At 45.8% G+C, this 23,582-nt stretch overlaps 1 protein-coding gene across 2 annotated transcripts in view; it reads right to left on the reverse strand.

Moving 5' to 3' along the window:
- The window catches only part of LOC115197918 (zinc finger protein 385C-like), a 185,294-nt gene that overhangs the window by 18,030 nt on the left and 143,682 nt on the right, over positions 1–23,582 (reverse strand). For both annotated transcript variants that reach the window (XM_029759601.1, XM_029759606.1), the window contains 2 exons: positions 12,840–12,982; positions 5,465–5,575 (listed from right to left, as the gene is read on the reverse strand). In XM_029759601.1, coding sequence (XP_029615461.1) covers positions 5,465–5,575; positions 12,840–12,982 — 254 coding nt within the window. The remainder of the gene's footprint in view (positions 1–5,464; positions 5,576–12,839; positions 12,983–23,582) is intronic.

Raw genomic sequence — 23,582 nt, forward strand, 5'->3', positions numbered from 1 at the left:
GTAAGACATGCACTTTTAAAACACTCAAATATACAGTACCTCTGCAAAAATAGAGATTACATTTTCATCTTTACACACACAAGACCTGGGTTTAAATACTATTTAGGACATTTCAGTTACTTTCAAAGACACTTGGAAGTGAATATTTAGATATTTTTTATTTGAAAACACAAGTAGTTGAATATTGGAATGTATTTGGAAATACCCTTGGAAAGTATTTGAAAATACTCCAATACACTGACTCAAATACACTCCCATGCATTTAACCCAGGCATTTGTAATAGGCTATTTATAGAACATTATTTGAAAATACTTTTAAATAGAAGTAGTTGATTTGGGCCACATTATTTGAAAATATTCAAACACACAGAAAATAATGATTTAAATAACAAATATTCAAATACGTATTTGAACCCAGGCCTGACACACACACACACACACACACACACACACACACACACACACTGCTGCCTGTGTGGAGGAGAGAGTCTGTTCCTACCTGATAAGAGCACTGGCACAGTGGGAGGCCAGAGGTATAATTGCATGTGTAGTGTGCAAAAAGAGATAGGATCCCATCTCTACAATCAGAATACTAAATAGGCACACTGAGACAGACCCTGCAAACAGCATGCACGCACCACACAAACACAACACACTACATACCAAGCATACTATACACACATGTGCATACACAAATGAACTGCACACACACCCAACAGAGAACACACACATTCTGTCACATTCTCAGACACACTCAAAACACACACATACATTGCCCAAAAAGGACATACACACCCTGCAGCACATTTTACCTTCACATTTTAAATCATTCTCATGACCCGGCTCAATCCATGAGCAAATCCCCCGCTATCAGAGCAAATAGAAATAGCAGGTGCATCGATAAAGAGATCTCCCACTAAAAATGTAAACAGATTAAGCTGAGAACTGTATTGGACTAATACCAACTCAGCCTTGTTGGAGTGATGGATGACTACAAAGAAGGATAAATGACTAACGAGCATTACACGCCCCCACAAACACATACATACCCCCCACAGACAGTGACACATGCGTTCTCTCTCTCTCTCTAACACGCAAACAGAACCTCACCATACATCAAATGATGTTTGTTTTGACAAACTGCATTAGGACTGGGTGGACTGGTGTCAGTAGTTCAAGCTTTCATCTAGACTAATGTTCATTGCTGTAAGAATACAGTTCGGTACAATTTTCACAAGTATGTAGTGAATTTAAAACTCTTAGTACAAAACTCCCAACCTGGTAACACTTTTAACACGTCCAGTCTTACATTCAAAACCTTTCATTGTGCATTCGTTTTGTTTGGAGACATCTTTCACCACACAGCCATTGATCCAAAATAGAAGTTTACTGTGGAATATAATGAGTACATTAGTTTAATCACCTGAACACAACATAATGATATCTTATCAATGTAGTTATTTTAACTACCAGTTAATCCAATAGAAAAATGCTATTTGAATGTAGTATGCTATAGTACTGTAAATTACAGTACATTACACTGTTTTCACATTAGGCAATACACTTGCAGTACTGATTAAAATTGACTGAACATCAAATTTCCATAATTTCTATCCCATGTGTGATCAAAAGGTGTGATCATTAAAGACATATTTCACAATGTAACAAATGAAATAAACGTCAGAAACATCATGTTTAGCAGGCACTAGTATGCATGAAGACTGTCTTGAGCACTTGGCCATAGGGTCTCATCGAAATCTGGATCGATGTTATTGCATGCCTCTTCGATGCCCTGAAGGAGGGTGGTACACTTAGGCGGATGGCAATCATACATCTCCACCTGTATTGTAATCGTGTATTGTACTTTACAGAAATGTATTTTTTTTTACATGTATTGTAGTGTTCCTGGACATGGCTCAGTTTGTAAGAGCATGGCACTAGCAACACCAGAGTTGTGGGTTCGATTCCCACTGGAGTGTTATAGAAATGTGTTAGCCAGTGTCGAAAAGACCCGAGCAACTTCATTCTGGGGATGCATTTCTTTCTTGTTTTGGACTTTGCGGATAATTTGCGTATTGGTATTGTATTACTGCACCGTAGGAGCTAGAAACACAAGCATTTCACTGCACCTGCTGTAACATCTGCTTATATGTGCACGCGACCAATAAACTTTGATTTGATTCATTACCAACAGTATTCCTCTTGATCTTGTCAATACTGGATCAGATTTGTTTTTTTAAACTTACTGTGTTGTCAAATCATTAGTCATCATCATAGTAGTACATTCGCGTATATATGATACTATTTACGTTTCTACTTGAGTGTCACATTCTTCACCTTCATCTGAGGATATCTCGAAATCACTGTCAGACCAATACGCAGCGGGTTGCGTGCTCCATATCGTTTTATTTAAATATGATGTACACGAAAAAAACACGACAGAAGACAGTTTCACAGGCTGAACAGACAGCAATGCAAAAGATAACTACCCACAAATGACAAACCAAACACACACCTACATATAGGACTCCCAATGAGAGGCAACTAGAAACACCTGCCTCCAATTGAGAGTCCAGCACCCAAACCTACACATAGAAAAACTAACCTAGAACATACTAATTCAGAAACATACACCCAAAACCCAGGAACACATAAATAACACACCCCTCTAAACCACACACAAAAAAACCCCACCATACAAAACAAACATACCTCTGCCACGCCCTGACCAAATATAATACAAATAATACTTAAATACTGGTCAGGACGTGACATTGAGAGACATACATTTTTATTATCTATTGTAGTTCTCTAAACCTGTATCAGACAAACCAGTATACATGTCAAATCTATAGGTTTACCAAACGGATTAAGTAATAATAAAATATATTTTTACAAAAGAGAAGAGAATCATATCAAAAGTAATTTGAGCATTGCATTGTGAAATGACTTTATATATAGATGTATTGAAATGTGAAACATGTATTTCTAGATGAAACACTGATTAAGTTTGCCGAAAAAGTGAAAAGTTTTGTGTGTTGTACTTTTTGATGAACTTTTGTACTAAGAGTTATGAAAATTGCACCAAACCGATAAAAAAAAAATTATAATAATTTTGCTCCTGGGTGCTGATTGGCTGAAACCATGGTAACTGTGAAATATCAAGGCTACTGCACAAACAGCAAGACAAATAGTTAGCTCAGAATTGATCAAGTAAATGCATTCCTCACTCTTGCTGTTCTGCTCTGTCATGAACACATAATGATGAACTCACAGCTGTCTCTCAATCCAGCTCCTCTTTAGAATTCAAAGAATTTCCTATCTCGCCATATAAATGCAAATAAGTCATAAAATAACCCAAGCCGCAAATAGACCTGAAATGAATTGTGGGGAAGAAATTAGAATGAAGAGAAAGAGTGCGTTCTACTTTGATGGGCAAGCCAATGAAGGAATCCTAAGTGCTGGAGAGAAGCGTGGAAGTGACTCACCCTGTTCAATTAGGCTTCTCTCACACAATGAGACCTTCTCATTAGAATGAATACAACACACTGATGCTCCTTTTGGGTTTTGCATCTTCTCTCAACTGCCTCCATAATAACCTTAATAGCCATGGTACCACACAGACACACGTCTCATATGACAACAAAGCTACGTGGGTAAAAACCAAGGCAGATCAGATCCATGGTCTTTGGCTATACGTAGTTAAATACGTCCACTGTGTACAGTCTTAACAAACCAAATGATGTACCTACTGTTCTGTCGGGAGCTCTGGCTATAAATAAACCAACGGCAGCCATCAACACTTCTTTAAACACTACTTGGACTAGAATATTTCACCATGTCGTCTGACTGATCGGCCGTGAAAATGCTTATGAGATTATTGTGCTGTGACGAATCAGCTCTGCTCTCTTTCAGCCCCCGTTCCGTTCTCCGTTCTGCAGTCCAACTCCGAGCCATACAGTACGAGAGCGACGGGGAGACACAGGGAGTGTGAAATGAACATTAGCATGAGCACTTAGCATTTTAAAGGCACTGACTGTCACGTCACACTACCAGACATGAATGCAGGCTTTGAGACGCTTTCTGTGATGAAAAGCGCTATGGAGGTTGAATACATTTTTAATTACACGTTCTCTAAATAAGGCCTCTGTCCCGATCACTATCTGACTAGTCAATGTGCGACATCGAATGTACGTTCACAACGAATATTCTTTATATTTCAAATAAACATTACAGAACATGGAGCTAATAAACAACATCTAATAATAAATAGTATACAATATACCGCAAATAAATACTTATATAGAGATGTCCTCATTTTCCATTTGAAGTTTATTTACAGTTTGACTGAGGAAGTTTTCCTCCTCCCTATAATGGGCTGTTTAAAGCTCAGTGCCCCCTCCCTCCTCGGACCCCCAGACCAGACACCTCTCTCCGACAGTAGCTGGCGCTGTGCGGAGGGAGGATGGGAATGGGATTTGCTCTACCGTGTGAAGCCTGGAGAGAACGCCTGCCACTGCCTGCTTTGCTTTCCCTCACAGCCTCAGCTCACCCTCTTCTGTGTCTCTGCTCCTCTTTGAAGATCAAGTCTCAAGAGGATGGGTGTGTGTGTGAAACAGTCTTTGTGTGTTCCTCTGTGTGTATGCGTAAGTGAGAGAGCGAGAGAGAGAGGGACAGGGAGAAAGAGAAAGAGAGTTTATTTTCATTTTAAAAAAATCAGCCTTTGCCCAACTCTTAGGCGTTTGTGTGTTTAAGACATTCCATTTCATTGGTTGTTTGTTTATGTGACTGTGACTGTGACTGTGTGTGTGTGTGTGTGTGTGTGTGTGTGTGTGTGTGTGTGTGTGTGTGTGTGTGTGTGAGGTGGCAGGAATGGGAGAAATCAAAAGAGTTGAGAATATTGGCTCCTGCCTGGGCTCGTGATTGTTTCTGCTCTTTGCTGATAAACGGAAGCCTTCCCTGCTGTCTAATCCCTCGCACCAATACAACCTACCGCAGAACACTCACACACGCACACACACACGCACCCGCGCACACACACCACTTCAGATATCCAGGAATACAGAAAAGCAAATGAATACCTTCCAATTGAATAATAAGAGCATTTCACACAGAGGAACACACAAGCACAAGAGTGTGGATACACACACACACAAACACACGCATGCACGCTCAGAGCCCGACTGGACTCCCTATCAGCCGCCACAGATAAGCTGCTGTGAGTCAGTGAGGATGATAAGAGCTCAGGTAATTTGGAACGGCTTTATTTTCTTAAAACATTAAAGAAGATAGAAGGAAGGAACAAATAAATATTTATTTATTCCAACTGTCAAATCTACCGACTAAAGTCTGCAACTCACTTTCCTTCTCTCTTAATCTCTCTCCCTCTCTCTTTTGTCTCTTTCCCTCTCGCAGTCATGCAGACAAACACACACACACGCACACACACACAGCATTCTCTTACCGGAGAGTTGAAGCGCAGGTGACAGATGTTACAGGAGATGATCTGTTTCTTCTTGAGTGGCTGAGGGACGCCAAACGTGTGGTTGATCACCGCCTTCTGCACCGGGTCCATCTGCAGGACAGACAGGAGACCAGGGGTTAAATCTATCAGTCCATCCGTGACCTCTGACCCCTGATACCCCTATAAATCCACTGGGTTTGACCACAACAAAACTGCATGGAGAATTGGAGACACACACGTCAGCCTGAGGATGCAATGGCATGCGAGCTCTGATCCAGGGCAGTATAGTGGGAAGTAGCTCGAGAAAGGGACTTTGGGCAGACAATATAGACGACATGTCACATGACTTTTACTGTCTATGTGCCTAAAGCCTCCAGAGATTCCTGAGAGAGGGAATATATTCTCTCCCCATCACAGCTGATAGGGGGTGTGAGGCCAGAGCCAGGGTGACTGCTCTGGGCTTGATTAGAATGGCTGGATTGCATGACGACAGCTGATTTCAGTGTGGCTCCCATCAGCACGGTATCAAATATAATAATCACCCTGGATCCTTCCCCAACCTGGCGTCTGGCTCGCCCCACGCTGCCCTCTCCTCAGAGACAGAGAGGGAGGTGGCTGTGCCCACTGTGGAGGGCTGGAACAATGTGCTGGGAAAGCCATGTTACACTCAGTGTAACCAGATACATGTCTTCCCTGGCATCACTTCACAACAGTGGCTGTGTGTGTGGATGGCACTGGCTATTGTCTGATGCACAACACTAAACAATGGCTGCCCCTCAATACACACACAGGCATGAACACACACACACACACACACACACATACACTCTCAAAGAAAACAGCTCTGTTTCTGTGTTGACTCTAAATAATCTGTTTTCAAAGGCCAGGTGTGGTGGGGTGTGGAATAGAAACAACCTTAAACATACCCGTCTTACAATCCCCATCCTGTGCAACACTGCCTGCCTGCTGTTCCCTCAAGGGTAACCCTACGCCCCTCTATTCTGGCTCCTTAAACAACGCGGTGCAGTGCTGCTACCTCGGGGAGTAACTAACCTTTCCCTTCCGAAGCCAAAACTGTGTCATGGAAACAGAGCTCCTCTAGACTGTGCCCTCTGGCCACCTTCACAGGATACGCCGCACACAACTAGTTGTTTTAGGGAGCTGAGAGAATGTGGCCATTGTTCGCCCGCAGCCATCCTGAACAGGCCGGTATAAATGCACCTATTGTCCGGCCCTCTTCCTCTCTCCCCCCTCCCCTCTGCAGACAGGAGCTATCTCACGGCGGGCCGCAGCTGAAACGATGATTGAGGTGCAGGGGAGGTGCAGTTGGAGACTGGGGTCTATTTGGCTCGTGAGACAGGTGCATTCATCTTCCCCCTGCACACGCCCCGAACAAAGTGTGCCTCTGCCTCACCGGGCCCCAGAGAACCTCAATGTCACCATTGAGACTGGGGCAGAGTCCCAAATTCCACCCTATTCCCTATGTAGTGCACTACTTTTGACCTGGACCGGTAGTGCACAAGGAATAGGGTGCCATTTAGGACACAGCCTAGGAAAGAGGAAAGGTGAGACTGGAAGAGGGGGAAGGGTCCTGGTGATTCATTCCATAGCTGTATTGGTCTGCTGTGTGTTATATTAGCTAGGTCACAGAGCCGCTATAGGCTAATTATTCTGTGCCAGAAGTCTAAGGTGGGTGTTATTTGCTGTTATTAACTCTTGAAGGCTGGTTGAATTCTAGGGAGTTGGTGGCAAGCGAAAGGCTACGTAACACATCTGCTAGCTGTATGCTAGAGAAGTAGTGGCTCATAGATGACTTCATAGTGTGGTGATACTGTCGTTTTCTTGTGGTGTGTTTTTTCTGTGCTGGAAGGCAGGTTGTATGAATAATGCAGCCGTTACTACTACTAATACTGCTGCTCTGACTGGTTGGCTAGTTTACTCCCTAGCTTTGTGATTGGCTAGGCAGGGTTTCCCACCGAGCTTCCTGGGTGACCGGTGGCTGTGGGTGGTGGTCTGCCGGTGATCACACACAGAGAGACCCTTTCACTTGGAAAGTCTGTACCCCACCATCCGATACAAGACACGCGCACGCTCCCAGACGACCACCTGATACAAGACACGCGCACGCTCCCAGATGACCATCCGATACAAGACACGCGCACGCTCCCAGATGACCACCTGATACAAGACACGCGCACGCTCCCAGATGACCACCTGATACAAGACACGCGCATGCTCCCAGATGACCACCTGATACAAGACACGCACACGCTCCCAGATGACCACCTGATACAAGACACGCGCACGCTCCCAGATGACCATCTGATGCAAGACACGCGCATGCTCCCAGATGACCACCTGATACAAGACACGCGCACGCTCCCAGATGACCACCTGATACAAGACACGCGCACGCTCCCAGATGACCACCTGATACAAGACACGCGCACGCTCCCAGATGACCATCTGATGCAAGACACGCGCATGCTCCCAGATGACCACCTGATACAAGACACGCGCACGCTCCAAGATGACCACCTGATACAAGACACGCGCACGCTCCCAGATGACCACCTGATACAAGACACGTGCACGCTCCCAGATGACCACCTGATACAAGACACGCGCACGCTCCAAGATGACCACCTGATACAAGACACGCGCATGCTCCCAGATGACCACCTGATACAAGACACGCGCACGCTCCCAGATGACCACCTGATACAAGACACGCGCACGCTCCCAGATGACCACCTGATACAAGACACGTGCACGCTCCCAGATGACCACCTGATACAAGACACGTGCACGCTCCCAGATGACCATCCAATAAAGGACACGCGCACGCTCCCAGATGACCATCCGATTCAGGACACGCGCACGCTCCCAGATGACCACCTGATACAAGACACGCGCATGCTCCCAGATGACCACCTGATTCAAGACACGCGCATGCTCCCAGATGACCACCTGATACAAGACACGCACACGCTCCCAGATGACCACCTGATACAAGACACGCGCACGCTCCCAGATGACCATCTGATGCAAGACACGCGCATGCTCCCAGATGACCACCTGATACAAGACACGCGCACGCTCCCAGATGACCACCTGATACAAGACACGCGCACGCTCCCAGATGACCACCTGATACAAGACACGCGCACGCTCCCAGATGACCATCTGATGCAAGACACGCGCATGCTCCCAGATGACCACCTGATACAAGACACGCGCACGCTCCAAGATGACCACCTGATACAAGACACGCGCACGCTCCCAGATGACCACCTGATACAAGACACGTGCACGCTCCCAGATGACCACCTGATACAAGACACGCGCACGCTCCAAGATGACCACCTGATACAAGACACGCGCATGCTCCCAGATGACCACCTGATACAAGACACGCGCACGCTCCCAGATGACCACCTGATACAAGACACGCGCACGCTCCCAGATGACCACCTGATACAAGACACGTGCACGCTCCCAGATGACCACCTGATACAAGACACGTGCACGCTCCCAGATGACCATCCAATAAAGGACACGCGCACGCTCCCAGATGACCATCCGATTCAGGACACGCGCACGCTCCCAGATGACCACCTGATACAAGACACGTGCACGCTCCCAGATGACCATCCGATAAAGGACACGCGCACGCTCCCAGATGACCACCTGATACAAGACACGCGCACGCTCCCAGATGACCATCCGATTCAGCACACGTGCACGCTCCCAGATGACCACCTGATACAAGACACGCGCACGCTCCCAGATGACCACCTGATACAAGACACGCGCACGCTCCCAGATGACCACCTGATACAAGACACGCGCACGCTCCCAGATGACCACCTGATACAAGACACGCGCACACTCCCAGATGACCATCCGATTCAGCACACGTGCACGCTCCCAGATGACCACCTGATACAAGACACGCGCACGCTCCCAGATGACCACCTGATACAAGACACGCGCACGCTCCCAGATGACCATCTGATTCAGGACACGTGCACGCTCCCAGATGACCATCTGATTCAGGACAGGCGCACGCTCCCAGATGACCACCTGATACAAGACACGCGCACGCTGCCAGATGACCACCTGATACAAGACACGCGCACGCTCCCAGATGACCACCCGATACAGGACACGTGCACGCTCCCAGACGACCACCTGATACAGGACACGTGCACGCTCCCATACCACCATCCGATACAGGACACGCACACGCTCCCAGACCACCATCTGATACAGCACACGTGCACGCTCCCAGACCATCATCTGATACAGCACACGTGCACGCTCCCAGACAACCATCTGATGCAGGACACGTGCACGCTCCCAGACCACCATCTGATGCAGGACACGTGCACGCTCCCAGACCACCATCTGATACAGCACACGTGCACGCTCCCAGACCACCATCTGATACAGGACACGTGCACGCTCCCAGACCACCATCTGATACAGCACACGTGCACGCTCCCAGACGACCATCTGATACAGGACACGTGCACGCTCCCAGACCACCATCTGATACAGCACACGTGCACGCTCCCAGACCACCATCTGATACAGCACACGTGCACACTCCCAGACGACCATCTGATACAGGACACGTGCACACTCACAGACCACCATCTGATACAGGACATGTGCACGCTCCCAGACGACCATCTGATACAGGACACGCGCACACTCCCAGATGACCATCTGATACAGGACACGTGCACGCTCCCAGATGACCATCCGATACAGGACACGTGCACGCTCCCAGATGACCATCCGATACAGGACACGTGCACGCTCCCATACAGGACACGCGAACGCTCCCAGACGATCAATTAGCCTTTTAAAATGAGAAACTTGGATTAGCTAATACAACGTGCCATTGGAACACAGGAGTGATGGTTGCTGATAATGGGCCTCTGTACGCCTACGTAGATATTCCATTAAAAAAAAATCTGCCATTTCCAGATACAATAGTAATTTACAACATTAACAATGTCTACAGTACACTGTATTTGTGATCAATTTGATGTTATTTTAATGGACATTTCTAAGTGACCCCAAACTTTTGAACGGTAGTGTACACTATATAGGCAAATTGTAGTTGTCAATATGAATGGTCATTCTGATACACTACATGGCCAAAATGTATGCGGACACCCATTCAAATTAGTGGATTTGGATATTTCAGTCACACCTGTTAATGACAGGGGTATAAAATCGAGCACACTGCCATGCAATCTACATAGACAAACATTGGCAGTAGAATGGCCTGTACTGAAGAGCTCAGTGACTTTCAATGTGGCACCGTCATATGACGCCACCTTTCCAACAAGTCAGTTTGTCATATTTCTGCCCTGCTAGAGCTGCCCCAGTCAACTGTAAGGGCTGGAGCAACAATGGCTCAGCCCCTAAGTGGAAACACTTACTATCGAGTTCCAAACTGCCACTGGAAGCAACGTCAGCACAATAACTGTTAGTCGGGAGCTTCATGAAATGGGTTTCCATGGCCGAGCAGCCGCACACAAGACTAAGATCACCATGCCCAATACCAAGCGTCAGCTGGAGCAGTGGAAACGCATTCTCTGGAGTGATGAATCACACTTCACCATGTGGCAGTCCGACAGACGAATCTGAGTTTGGCGGATGCCTGGAGAACGCTACTTGCCCCAATGCATAGTGCCAACTGTAAAGTTTGGTGGAGGAGGATTAATGGTCTGGGGCTGTTTTTCATGGTTTGGGCTAGGCCCCTTAGTTCCAGTGAAGGGAAATCTTAACGCTACAGCATACAATGACATTCTAAATTATTTTCTGCTTCCAAAGTTGTGGCAACAGTTTGGGGAAGGCCCTTTCCTGTTTCAGCATGACAATGCCCCCGTGCACAAAGCGAGGTCCATACAGAAATGGTTTGTAGAGATCGGTGTGGAAGAACTTGACTGGCCTGCACAGAGCCCTGACCTCAACCCCATCAAACACCTTTGAGATGAATTGAAACGTCGATTGCGAGCCAGGCCTAATCGCCCAACATCAGTGCCCAACCTCACTATTGCTCTTGTGGCTGAATGGAAGCAAGTCCCCACAGAAATGTTCCAAAATCTAGTGGAAAGCCTTCCCAGAAGAGTGGAGGCTGTTGTAGCGGCAAATGATTTTGGAATGAGATGTTTGACAAGCAGATGTCCACATACTCTTGGTCATGTAGTGAGCGCACACACACACACACACACACACACACACACACACACACACACACACACACACACACACACACACACACACACACACAGTAAGAGAAGGATCAAAAGACTCACCACTTCTTAATTCTAGACACCGAAGCATCTGAAGCAATGTAACCAGCAGACTGCAGGTGTGTAAAGCTGTGTGGCTTATAGGTGTGTTCGAAAACAAAAGATATGTGGGCTTGTCTCTGGGATGCTGGTATTAAATCTTCCACGATGCTGAGGGGGAAAACACTCTAGGAATAACGATTATACCTCAAAGCCCAGGAGAAATGAAAAGTTCCAACTACTACAGGCTGTAACAAGCGTCTGTGGGACCGAGAGACACGTCTAGCACCGTGAGGGGCTGAAGGGTCAGCAGTCAATAAAACGGTCATTAAAACAGTAGTATGGTTGTTGATTATTACATCATCAGAATCCCTGGACGCCCAGTCAGCAGCTCAGCGTGAGCTCACTCAACCCCTCCTCCTCTATACGGCATTCTTTCCTTCTAACATGATATTTAACATTTTCAAAACAACACAGTCAACATATATACAAAACACCAGCGACGTCGAGGGTCTTCCAAAAGTAGAACATGTTAGAATATGCAAATAACAAAATAATGTCATTGTATTCTACTCAACTCATTACTCTGTTTTTTACAGTTATTTTTCTGTTATATTTGTTTGTATCATTTTTCCATGGTAGATAATCAAGCATATTTCAATTTCATACATTGTCAATATATATCCCCTTCCCTCACTCTCAAATTATTATATGTGCTTATTTCTATTTGGAGTACATTTCATTTAGAGTACAGTTAAAATACATGAACTATATTTTAATTTACAGATCTCTTAAAAATGCCACTCTTACTTCCCTTCTCTTAAATCCCCCAAGAACCGATACTGTATTTTTCTGGTCACCTTGGTTCCCTATCTGTCTAGTGGGTGGAGCCTTTGACAATGTCCGCACATAGGTGGGCGTGACTCTATAATACTAACAGATATATTGGGATTTAAGGTAATGGCATCAGGCACTTTGAGTAGCCTATTGTTTCAGACATCTTAAGCTCATGAAATATGACTAGGTGATGTTGATGTGCCATGCCGTGTTGTGTGACTCACTGTGCTGAAGTTAGGGAAGAGGCTGAGGGGAGACGATCCATTGAGCCTGAAAGGCAGGAAGTGCTTGAGGTCGAGGTGGGGCTGTAGGGGCCGTCCCGGCACAGGCAGGGAGGCCAGGAGGGGGTTGCCCTGGGCAGAGGTGCCTGGATGGAACACAACAGGGTTAGACAAACACTCAGAACAATCATGGGAGACCCTTTGATGTCTCTTTTTCTGTCTCTTCTCACTACCAGTGAGTTTGGTAGGTAAGGAGTGAGGTAAGGTGATGTGTGAGGTGTGGGAGGCAAGGTGTGAGGTGTGGGGGGTGTGAGGTAAGGTGGGAGGTAAGGTGTGAGGTGTCGAAGGTGGGAAGTAAGGTGGGAGGTAAGATGTGAGGTAAGGTGTGAGGTAATGTGGGAGAAAAGTGGTGAGGTAAGGAGTGAGGTAAGGTGGGAGGTGTGAGGTAAGGTGTGAGATGGGAGGTAAGGTGTGAGGTAAGGTGGGAGGCGTGAGGTAAGGTGTGAGATGGGAGTCAAGGTGTGAGGTAAGGTGTGAGGTAAGGTGGATGTAAACTGTGAGGTAAGGTGGGAGGTGTGAGGTAAGGTTTGAGATGGGAGGTAAGGTGTGAGGTAAGGTGGGAGAAAAGTGGTGAGGTAAGGAGTGAGGTAAGGTGGGAGGTGTGAGGTAAGGTGTGAGATGGGAGGTAAGGTGTGAGGTAAGGTGTGAGGTAAGGTGGATGTAAACTGTGAGGTAAGGTGGGAGGTGTGAGGTAAAGTGTGAGATGGGAGGTAAGGTGGTAGGTAAGGTGGGAGGTGGGGGGGCTTGGCATGTGAGCAACCCCCCTTCACGACCCCCCTACATCCTATCACCCCACTGCCAGAGCTAATCCTTCAAGGACGTGCACCGGGCACTCACGTATACACACACACACACACACACACACATATTATTTAATTACAGATTTATTGGCTGTGAGAGAGGAGTGCCTGGCCTGCACCGTACGAGCTGGGAAGATGATACCGGATATCAAATGGACCAGGGATGAAGAGATTTCTAATTTTCCAGCTGGCTGCGTTTCAGTGGGCCGGTGCTGAGCTGGGTACTTATCCCACCGCCAGGATCAATCATCAGTATCATCTCTGGGTCGCCAGACCTGCCCTGAGCATGCGCACTGCAACACACCGTTACAACACACACCATGGATACGATAGGAGGATGAGGAGATATCAGGACACAATAACACACACCTTAGACAGAGAAGAGATTGACCTCGTAATAACACACACCTTAGACAGAGAAGAGATTGACCTCGTAATAACACACGCATTCGATAAAAAGGAAATTGATCCCATAACAACGGTCACCTCTGAATTAGAGGAGATTGTCTGGTACATTACGACCCATAAGACCTATCTACGCTAAGTCACAGCTGAGCTTGGTAAAGTATTAGATGCTAAAACATGGGTGGTTCTAGGTGGTTGCTATACAGTACGTCATAACAAACAGCAGATCAGGAGGTGAGACCTTATACATAGTACGACTGTCCTCACAAAGCCAAGGACCTGCAATAAAGTATAGCCATATAACACAACGAGTGAAGACTAGCTATTCATTATATATTACACAAGACTGGTATGATGACGTATGTATGTACAGTTGAAGTCGGAAGTTTTCATACAATTAGGTTGGAGTCATTAAAACTCGTTTTTCAACCACTCCACAAATGTATTGTTAACAAGCTATAGTTTTGGCAAGTCGGTTAGGACATCTACTTTGTGCATGACACAAGTCCTTTTTCCAACAATTGTTTACAAGGCCGCTCAGCAAGGAAGAAGCCACTGCTCCAAAACCGCCATAAGAAAGCCAGACTATGGTTTGCAACTGCACATGGGGACAAAGATCGTAGTTTTTGGAGAAATGTCCTCTGGTCTGATGAAACAAAAATAAAACTGTTTGGCCATAATGACCATCGTTATGTTTGGAGGAAAAAGGGGGAAGCTTGCAAGCCGAAAAACACCATCCCAACCGTGAAGCATTGGGGTGGCAGCATCATGTTGTGGGTGTGCTTTGCTGCAGGAGGGACTGGTGCACTTCACAAAATAGATGGCATCATGGGGAAGGGAAATTATGTGGATATATTGAAGCAACATCTCAAGACATCAGTCAGGAAGTTAAAGCTTGGTCGCAAATGGGTCTTCCAAATGGGCAATGACCCCAAGCATACTTCCAAAGTTGTGGCAAAATGGTTTAAGGACAACACAGTCAAGGTATTGGAGTGGCTATCACAAAGCCCTGACCTCAATCCTATAGAACATTTGTAGGCAGAACTGAAAAAGTGTGTGCGAGCAAGGAGGTCTACAAACCTGACTCAGTTACACCAGCTCTGTCATGAGGCATGGGCCAAAATTCACCCAATTTAGTGTGGGAAGCTTGTGAAAGGCTACCTGAAACGTTTGACCCAAGTTAAACAATTTAAAGGCAATGCTACCAAATACTAATTGAGTGTATGTAAACTTCTGACCCACTGGGAATGTGATGAAAGAAATAAAAGCTGAAAAAAATAATTCTCTTTACTATTATTCGGACATTTCACATTCTTAAAATAAAGTGGTGATCCTAACTGACCTAAGACAGGGAATCTTTACTAGGATTAAATGTCAGAAATTGTGAAAAACTGAGTTTAAATGTATTTGGCGAGGGTGTATGTAAACTTCCGACTTCTGTATGTATGTATGTATGTATGTATGTATGTATGTATGTATGTATGTATGTATGTATGTATGTATGTATGTATGTATGTATGTATGTATGTATGTATGTATGTATGTATGTATGTATGTATGTATGTATGGGGCATCTGTGATGGACGTGACAGAACAACAATGGGAAGGCAGCAGTCCTGACAGCCATCTGCCTCACGGTTTGATATCAGATTGACAACCAGCCCCTCCCCCTCTCTAGGATGAGTGTCGTGTCTGCGTCCCAAATAGCACCCTATGCCCTACATAGTGCACTACTTTTGACCAGGGAAAAGGGTGCCATTTGAGACGCAAGCCTAGTTTTATGATTGGTCGGTGGAGCTGAGGAGTAAAGGGGCAACGCTGGAGCCCCAGGCATATGTTCACCGTGCTGGTTAGAGGCCTGGCTGTGTCTGCCCCCAGCTGGGTGCTGGGTGAGGACGGCCCACTGCTGTCTGTCTTCCGCCCACCGAGACGGCATGGAGGGTGGACATCGACTCCAGTCACGTGGGCCCCAGCCTTCCACCACGAGATGTCACACTCGTGAGAAGGAGCAGGGTTAGCCTAGCTTGGAGGACAGTTATCAGCTGATAGTGCCTCCATCCCTCCCTCCTTCTCTCTCTGTGGCTCCCAATACAGTTGATTAAATAAGAGGCTGACTGTTTGCCTGTTTGGATGATAAGACTAGCGGCGTGCTGAGGCACACGCATAGGAGTCAAGGAATGTACAACAGCCAGCCACAGACAACTGAGTGGTTGCTCTCTGTGTACCGGAGACAGATGTGGAAGGTGAGTACCACATAAAACCCATACTAACATACCTCCAGCCACGCACCTCCAGGAAACAAATGACACACAGAGGGAATAAACACACACGCACGGATAGACATGTTCTCAAAGCCTATGTGAATGCACTAGGTGTATGCCACTGAAATCTATATTACGGTGTAGCGGTACACAAAAACAAACACATCATACATACAACAGAAGGGAAGGAGTAAATAAAGTGTGTGTGTGTGTGTGTGGGGACGTGTTAGGGAGGAGGGGTAGGCTGATTCGGCCCTGAAGTCACAGCTAACCTCCTATCACATTGCGTCATTCTCATTTAATGTCGTGTGTAATGAGTGTGTGTGTGTGTGTGTTGTCTGTCCAAAGACACGCCGGTGTGCAGGCTCTGATGTGTTTATGCATCAGTGGCTGTCCAGACAACAAGACTTCTGTGTTAAAACAGAATGTCCAGTCCAGACTGTGGGAGAGGACTCTGCTTACTGTGCTGACTGTCTCTAGAACTTAATCCACACTCCTCTTCCTCCACTGACCATCACAACAACACATTTCGCCTCAACACATGACTCAGTTACACAACATCTACCATCATCAGGCACAGCATGATGTTCATCAAAACTATTTCCACATTGACTGTGGTACATTTTTTAAAATTGTATTTTTTGTCACTTTTTCTCCCCAATTTTGTGATATCCAATTACAATCTTGTCTCATCGCTGCAACTCGTGAGAGGCAAAGGTTGAGTCATGCGTCCTCCGAAACATGACTCGCCAAACCACACTTCTTAACACCCGCCCGCACCAATGTGCTGGAGGAAACACTGTTCAACTGACGACCGAAGTCAGCCTGCAAGCACCCGGCCCGCCACAAGGACTCGATAGATTGCGATGAGGCAAACCCTCCCCTAACCCAGACGACGCTAGGCCAATTGTACGCCACCCTATGGGACTCCCAGTCACAGCTGGTTGTGACACAGCCTGGGAATGAACCCAGGTCTGTAGTGACACCTCAAGCACTGCGATACAGTGCCTTAGACCACTGCGCCACACGGGAGGCCCGAGACTGCGGTTTTTAATAGAAAAAATGTATGCATATACACCTACCCATTTCAGGGTTTTTCTTTATTTTTACTATTTTCTACATTTTAGAATAATTGTAAAGACAATAGAAGACATCAAAAATCATGTAGTAACCAGAAAAGTGTTTGAAAAAATCAAAATAGCCACCCTTTTCCTTGATGACAGCTTTGCACACCCTTGGCATTCTCTCAACCAGCTTCATGAGGTAGTCACCTGGAATGCATTTCAATTAACAGGTGTGCCTTGTTAAAAGTTAATTTGTGGAATTTCTTTCCTTCTTAATACGTTTGAGCCAAATCAGTTATGTTGCGACAAGGTAGGGGTGGTATACAGAAGATAGCCCTATTTGGTAAAAGACCAAGTCCATATTATGGCAAGAACAGCTTAAATAAGCAAAGAGAAATGACCACTCCATCATTAATTGAAGACATGAAGGTCAGTCAATCCGGAACATTTCAAGAACTTTGAAAGTTTCTTCAAGTGCAGTCACAAAAACCATCAAGCGCTATGATGAAATTGGCTCTCATGAGGACCGCCACAAGAAAGGAAAACCCAGAGTTACCTAATGTCAATTGAGTTACCAGCCTCAGAAATTGCAGTCCAAATAAATGTTTCACAGTGTTCAAGTAAAAGACACATCTCAACATCAACTGTTCAGAGGGGGCTGTGAATCAGGCCTTCACGGTCAAATTGCTGCAAATAAACCACTGCTAAAGGACACCAATAAGAAGAGACTTTCTTGGGCCAAGAAACAGTCCTTTGGTCTGATGAGTCCAAATTTGCGATTTTTGGTTCCAGCCGCCGTGTCTTTATGAGACGCAGAGTACGTGAACGGATGATCTCCGCATGTGTGGTTCCCACCGTGAACCTCAACCCAATTAAGATGGTTTGGGATGAGTTGGACTGCAGAGTGAAGGAAAAGCAGCCAACAAGTGCTCAGCATATGTGGGAACCCCTTCAAGACTGTTGGAAAAGCATTCCAGGTGAAGCTGGTTGAGAGAATGCCAAGAGTGTGCAAAGCTGTCATCAAGGCAAAGGGTGGCTACTTTGAAGAATTTAAAATCAAAAATATATTTTGATTTGTATAACTCTTTTTTGTTTACTACATGATTCCATATGTGTTATTTCATAGTGTTGATGTCTTCACTATTATTCTACAATGTAGAAAATTGTAAAAAATAAAGAAAAACCCTTGAATGAGTAGCTGTGTCCAAACTTTAGACTGGTTCTGTATTTCTGGCCTTTGTGTAAGCCCCTCCCCTTTTGCCTTTCTAATGATTTACATTTTAGTAATTTAGCAGGCGCTCTTATTCAGTGCAACTTACAGGATCAATTAGGGTAAAGTGTCTTGCTCAAGGGCACGTCGACAGCTTTTTCACCTAGGGAATTCAAACCAATGACTTTTCGGTTACTGGTCCAACGCTCATAACCGCTAGACTACCTATTCCCCATCGTTATTCTCCCACCACCCCTCAAACCTCCCTAACCCCCATTGAGTGGTGGAGGATGGAGGGAGGGAAGGAAGGAGAGAGGAAAGGCTGCATGTCTATTTACAGCCCTTTGTAATTATCTGTGTTGGTTGGCACAGTGGGCTTGGTTCAGAACCAGCTGATTGGATCCCTCCCCGAACCCTCTCTCTCTCTAACAAACAGAGATGGACAGGGCGCTGCAGGACAACATAAAGAAGACAGCAGGCTCCTAAAGATGCGTCCGCCGGCTGTAGAGGACCTTCATGTGGTAGCGGTGATGTGGTGCAGAGCAGAGTGGGGGAGTGGACAGGGAGACAGAGACCTGAGGGTGGCAGGGTGGCATAATGCCCTATGGACATCACTACTGCTGCTGTGTCCTTCAGCAAGGTTGACAGGAAGCCCTAGAGCCACATAGGACATAAAGGACATAAAATTACTTCCGTTCTATTTCGGTAGTCTGAATGTCCAACGTTAATGTCCTGTATTGTACTGCAAGAGAGGGAAGGCAGATCATTCAGATCCTGAGCTGGATGTGTCTTTTGTTTATGGCTTTGTCACTGAGACTAGTCACTGTGGTGAAAGATATGGGCTCTCGACTGATTGCCAAACGCCCGAAGGACAATCACAGCCACATGAATACACCGCTGACACTAACTCAGGTTTAAAATGGTTCAGCGCTATTAACTGCTGAGCAATGTAATGTATTCTGTCAGATAAACTGTCATATCCAGCTGAGTAAACGGAACTCATGTAGGAATGTAGGCCCGGTGCTTGTCCATGGATTCCATTAAAGGGAGAAAACATGCTCCTTTAGTGAAGGGCCAGTATCACAATAAGAGCATGTGAGTGCGAGCCCACTTCGTTTTATGCTAATGAGATAATAGCATTTTTGTTTTATAACTCCAAACATCCCACCACTACCCCCTCCGTCTGTGTGTGTGTTCTCTTGAGATGCTCCTCTTACACAACCCCTGAATGCCTGACGGAGATCTTCATCATAACTTACCAAATGTGCACACTAAGGGACGAGGAGTGACACGCACAGTCCCAGTCAGTCACAAGGCTGTTGCTCATGCTAGGCTCTGTCCCCCGAGCCTCTAATAGGCAGCCATAGCCTGCCTCAGACCATGCACTGATAGGTCAGGATGTGACAAGGTAGGATCAGCCCAGAACTACAATTCCTAGGTTATAAATAGAACTGGTAGCCAACTCTTAGATTGCAACCATATACGTATAGGGCACTACTTGAGAAACCCAATGAATTCTAGTCAAAAGTGCACTAAATAGAGTGCCATTTGGGATGCAACCGTTAGAAGCCATAAAATACCTAATATTTTAGCCCATGAACTGTGTTGTATGTGAAAGTGGCTCTGAGCCCAGTGAGACAGTTTGGAAATGTTCTCAGAGATTACAGCCGTAGCGTCAATTAAAATACTGAAAAGCCACAGGCGGTCACTCGCTCCGATTCCTCTGAAGAAGAGAAAGAGGGAGGAAAAGATGGTCTGAGAGGGAAAAGAAAGGGAGAGTCTTAACAGCCAATTAACTTCCGCTTAATCCCGAGGTTGTGTGAGGACTACCACGGGAGCCATTACCGCATGGACGGAGAACATTAAGCATAATCAGCTTTAATTAAAGACTCCCACCGACGCTCTCACTATCCCTCTATTCTTCTCTCCATCTCTCCATTTCTCTCTCTATCCCTCTGTCCATACTCTCCTTCAAGCATAATGGCAATATGAAAACCTGAGTTTAAAATGTGATCTGAAGTTGATTAGATGGAACAGCGCATGGTCCATGGATAATGAAGGAAATAATAGCTCGGTGTTCAGGCCAATTGATTCTCTTTTCCTGCATGAAATTAACAGAAGTATATTTGTTTCTTTTAACGATGCTAAGTTAATGATCTCACCCATACTATTCTATTACAATGAAGTCTGACAGAGGAAGGCTGGTATTTCAGCCTGTTTGTGTCTGATACGGAAGAACACAAGGAGACAAGGAGAGTAAACATGGTATGTAAACGCCCTGAATGACATGCAATCTGAAATCCCGTTTGAGTCATAGAGAGTCAAAGGGAATCTCTTCCGGCTGCTGTGCTGTCAGAGAGTATTGAACAGACCGTTCCCTCCCTCCTTTAAAGCTGTTTGGAATTTATTTCTCTCTTATTTTTCTGGGTCACTTGTGTTGTGTTGGTAGCGCAGACAGTGTATGTATGATTAAGTGTATAACTGTGTGTGTTAAAGTGTGTATGTGTCCTATAACAGTGTATGACTATTTGTGTATTTTGTCTATGACTGTGTGTGTGTGTGTGTGTGTGTGTGTGTGTGTGTGTGTGTGTGTGTGTGTGTGTGTGTGTGTGTGTGTGTGTGTGTGTGTGTGTGTGTGTGAGGGGTTTATGGCTTATGTGACAGCACTGCAGAGTTTATTTGTGCGGAACTGAACTCCCGTCCTCACCTCCCTCTCTGAAATGGCTGTTTAATCAAGTGTATGATTGTCCGTTGTTAACAGAACTACGTTCTCTCACTACTTTGTTATGTGACACTCCCTGTTTAGTGTCAAAGCTGGAAGAGACCCTGAAACACCACAAGATGGACAACTGAAGTGCAGATAAATAGCACATTTCCTGTTCTTCACCAAGGAGAAACACATTTACACAACCACTTCCACCAACCAAACTAGGTTAGTGCACTTTCTCCAGGAAACCACTGAGGTAATTGGTTGTTGAAAACTACTTCCCCCTGCTTCGTTCTGTCCTCCTTTCACCTTCTATCTCCTTCCCCTTCATCTCCAAAAACTCTTTCTGCTGCTAGTGGGAGGTGACAGAAGCCTCCATGCGACCTGATTTAACACATGGCTAGGCACAGTTTGACCTGCCATTGGAAAATAGGGTACACTCAGGAGGGAGGAAAACGCAGCCTTCCCTGTGACAGGGTCTTTGAGAGGAAATGTTCAAAGTCAGATAGTCATCTGTGTGAATATGAACTCCACTAACACTGTCCGTCTGCCTCTCAGGCTCCTTTTGATGCTTCCTAAAGGAATATGTTGAGGTGAGGGTGGGACTGGTACAGTAGGAGTGCCCTTCAATGAAGGAGAAGAGTGTACAGTAAGATGCAACTAATGTTGGGAAATTAGGGATTTTTTATATAACCTTTATTTAACTTGGCAAGTCAGTTAACAACAAATTCTTATTTCACAATGACAGCCTACCCCAGCCAAACCCTACCCTAACCCGGACAACGCTGGGCCAATTGTGCACCGCCCTATGGGACTCCTGATCACGCCCGGTTGTGATACAGCCCGGGATCGAACCAGGGTCTGTAGTGACAGTTCTAGCACTGAGATGCAGTGCCTTAGACCGCTGCACCACTCGGGAGCCCAAGGAGTAGCTCCCTGACCAGGAATCAAACCCGGGCCGCGGCGGTGAGAGCGCCAAATCCTAACCATTGGGTTGGAAAAAGTGATACTCGACCAGCACCTGCACCATGGGTAACACTTTATTTGGATAGTCCATCTGTAGATGCTCTACAGCAGGGTTCCCCAAATGGCAGGCCGTAGGCCCAATTTGGCCCCTGGGTCATTTCATTTGCCCCCCCCAAGATTTCTGATTAAAGTATTTTACATTTTTATTGTCAGACATAAAAGACTGTAAAAACACCATATAATCAGTTCCCTGTGATTTAAATATAAATCTGTTCCAAAGTATTCTCACGCATAATAGAGAGATACTGTATATGTGATCTTATCCAAATGTAAGCAATGTTTGGAATGATTATGTTTTAGTCAAATATTATATCTGTTTGGGCTTCTTGCGGTCAATTTGCAGTCTACAAGTTATTTGCAATTATATTCCGGCCCTCTGATCATCCGCTCAAGAAGAAAAAAACGTCCCGCGGCTGAACCTAGCTGATGATCCCTGCTCTACAGACTGTCTACACACTATCAGTAACATTTCAACTAACTATCTATTAAGCCTAACCCTGTGCACTAACCCTAACCTTAACCATTATCCTGACCTTAACCTTAGCAAGCAGTTTCTTATCAACAGATACACTACATGGTCAAAAGTATGTGGACACCTACTCTTCGAACATCTCATTAATATGGAGTTGGTCCTCCCCTTTGCTGCTATAACAGCCTCCACTCTTCTGGGAAGGCTTTCCACTAGATGTTGGAACATTGCTGCGGGGACTTGCTTCCATTCAGCCACAAGAGCATTTGTGAGATCGGGCACTGATGTTGGACAATTAGGCTTGGCTCGCCGTATGCGTTCCAATTCCTTCCAAAGGTGTTTGATGGGGTTGAGGTCAGGGTTCTGGCAAGGCGGTCAAGTTCTTCCACAACGATATCGACAGACCATTTCTGTATGGACCTCGCTTTGAGCAATGGGGAAATTGTCATGCTAAAACAGGAAAGGTCCTTCCCCAAACTATTGCAACAAAGTTGCACAGAATCGTCTAGAATGGCATTGATGCCGTAGCGTTAAGATTTCCCTTCATTGGAATTAAGGGGCCTATCCCGAACCATGAAAAACATCCCCAGACCATTATTCCTCCTCCACCAAACTTTACAGTTGGCACTATGCATTGGGGAAGGTAGCGTTCTCCTGGCATCCACCAAACCCAGGTTCATCCATCGGACTGCCAGATGGTGAAGCGTGATTCATCACTTCAGAGAACGCGTTTCCACTGCTCCA

This window comes from Salmo trutta, chromosome 1, assembly GCF_901001165.1.
Source record: "Salmo trutta chromosome 1, fSalTru1.1, whole genome shotgun sequence".
Classification (NCBI taxonomy): domain Eukaryota; kingdom Metazoa; phylum Chordata; class Actinopteri; order Salmoniformes; family Salmonidae; genus Salmo; species Salmo trutta.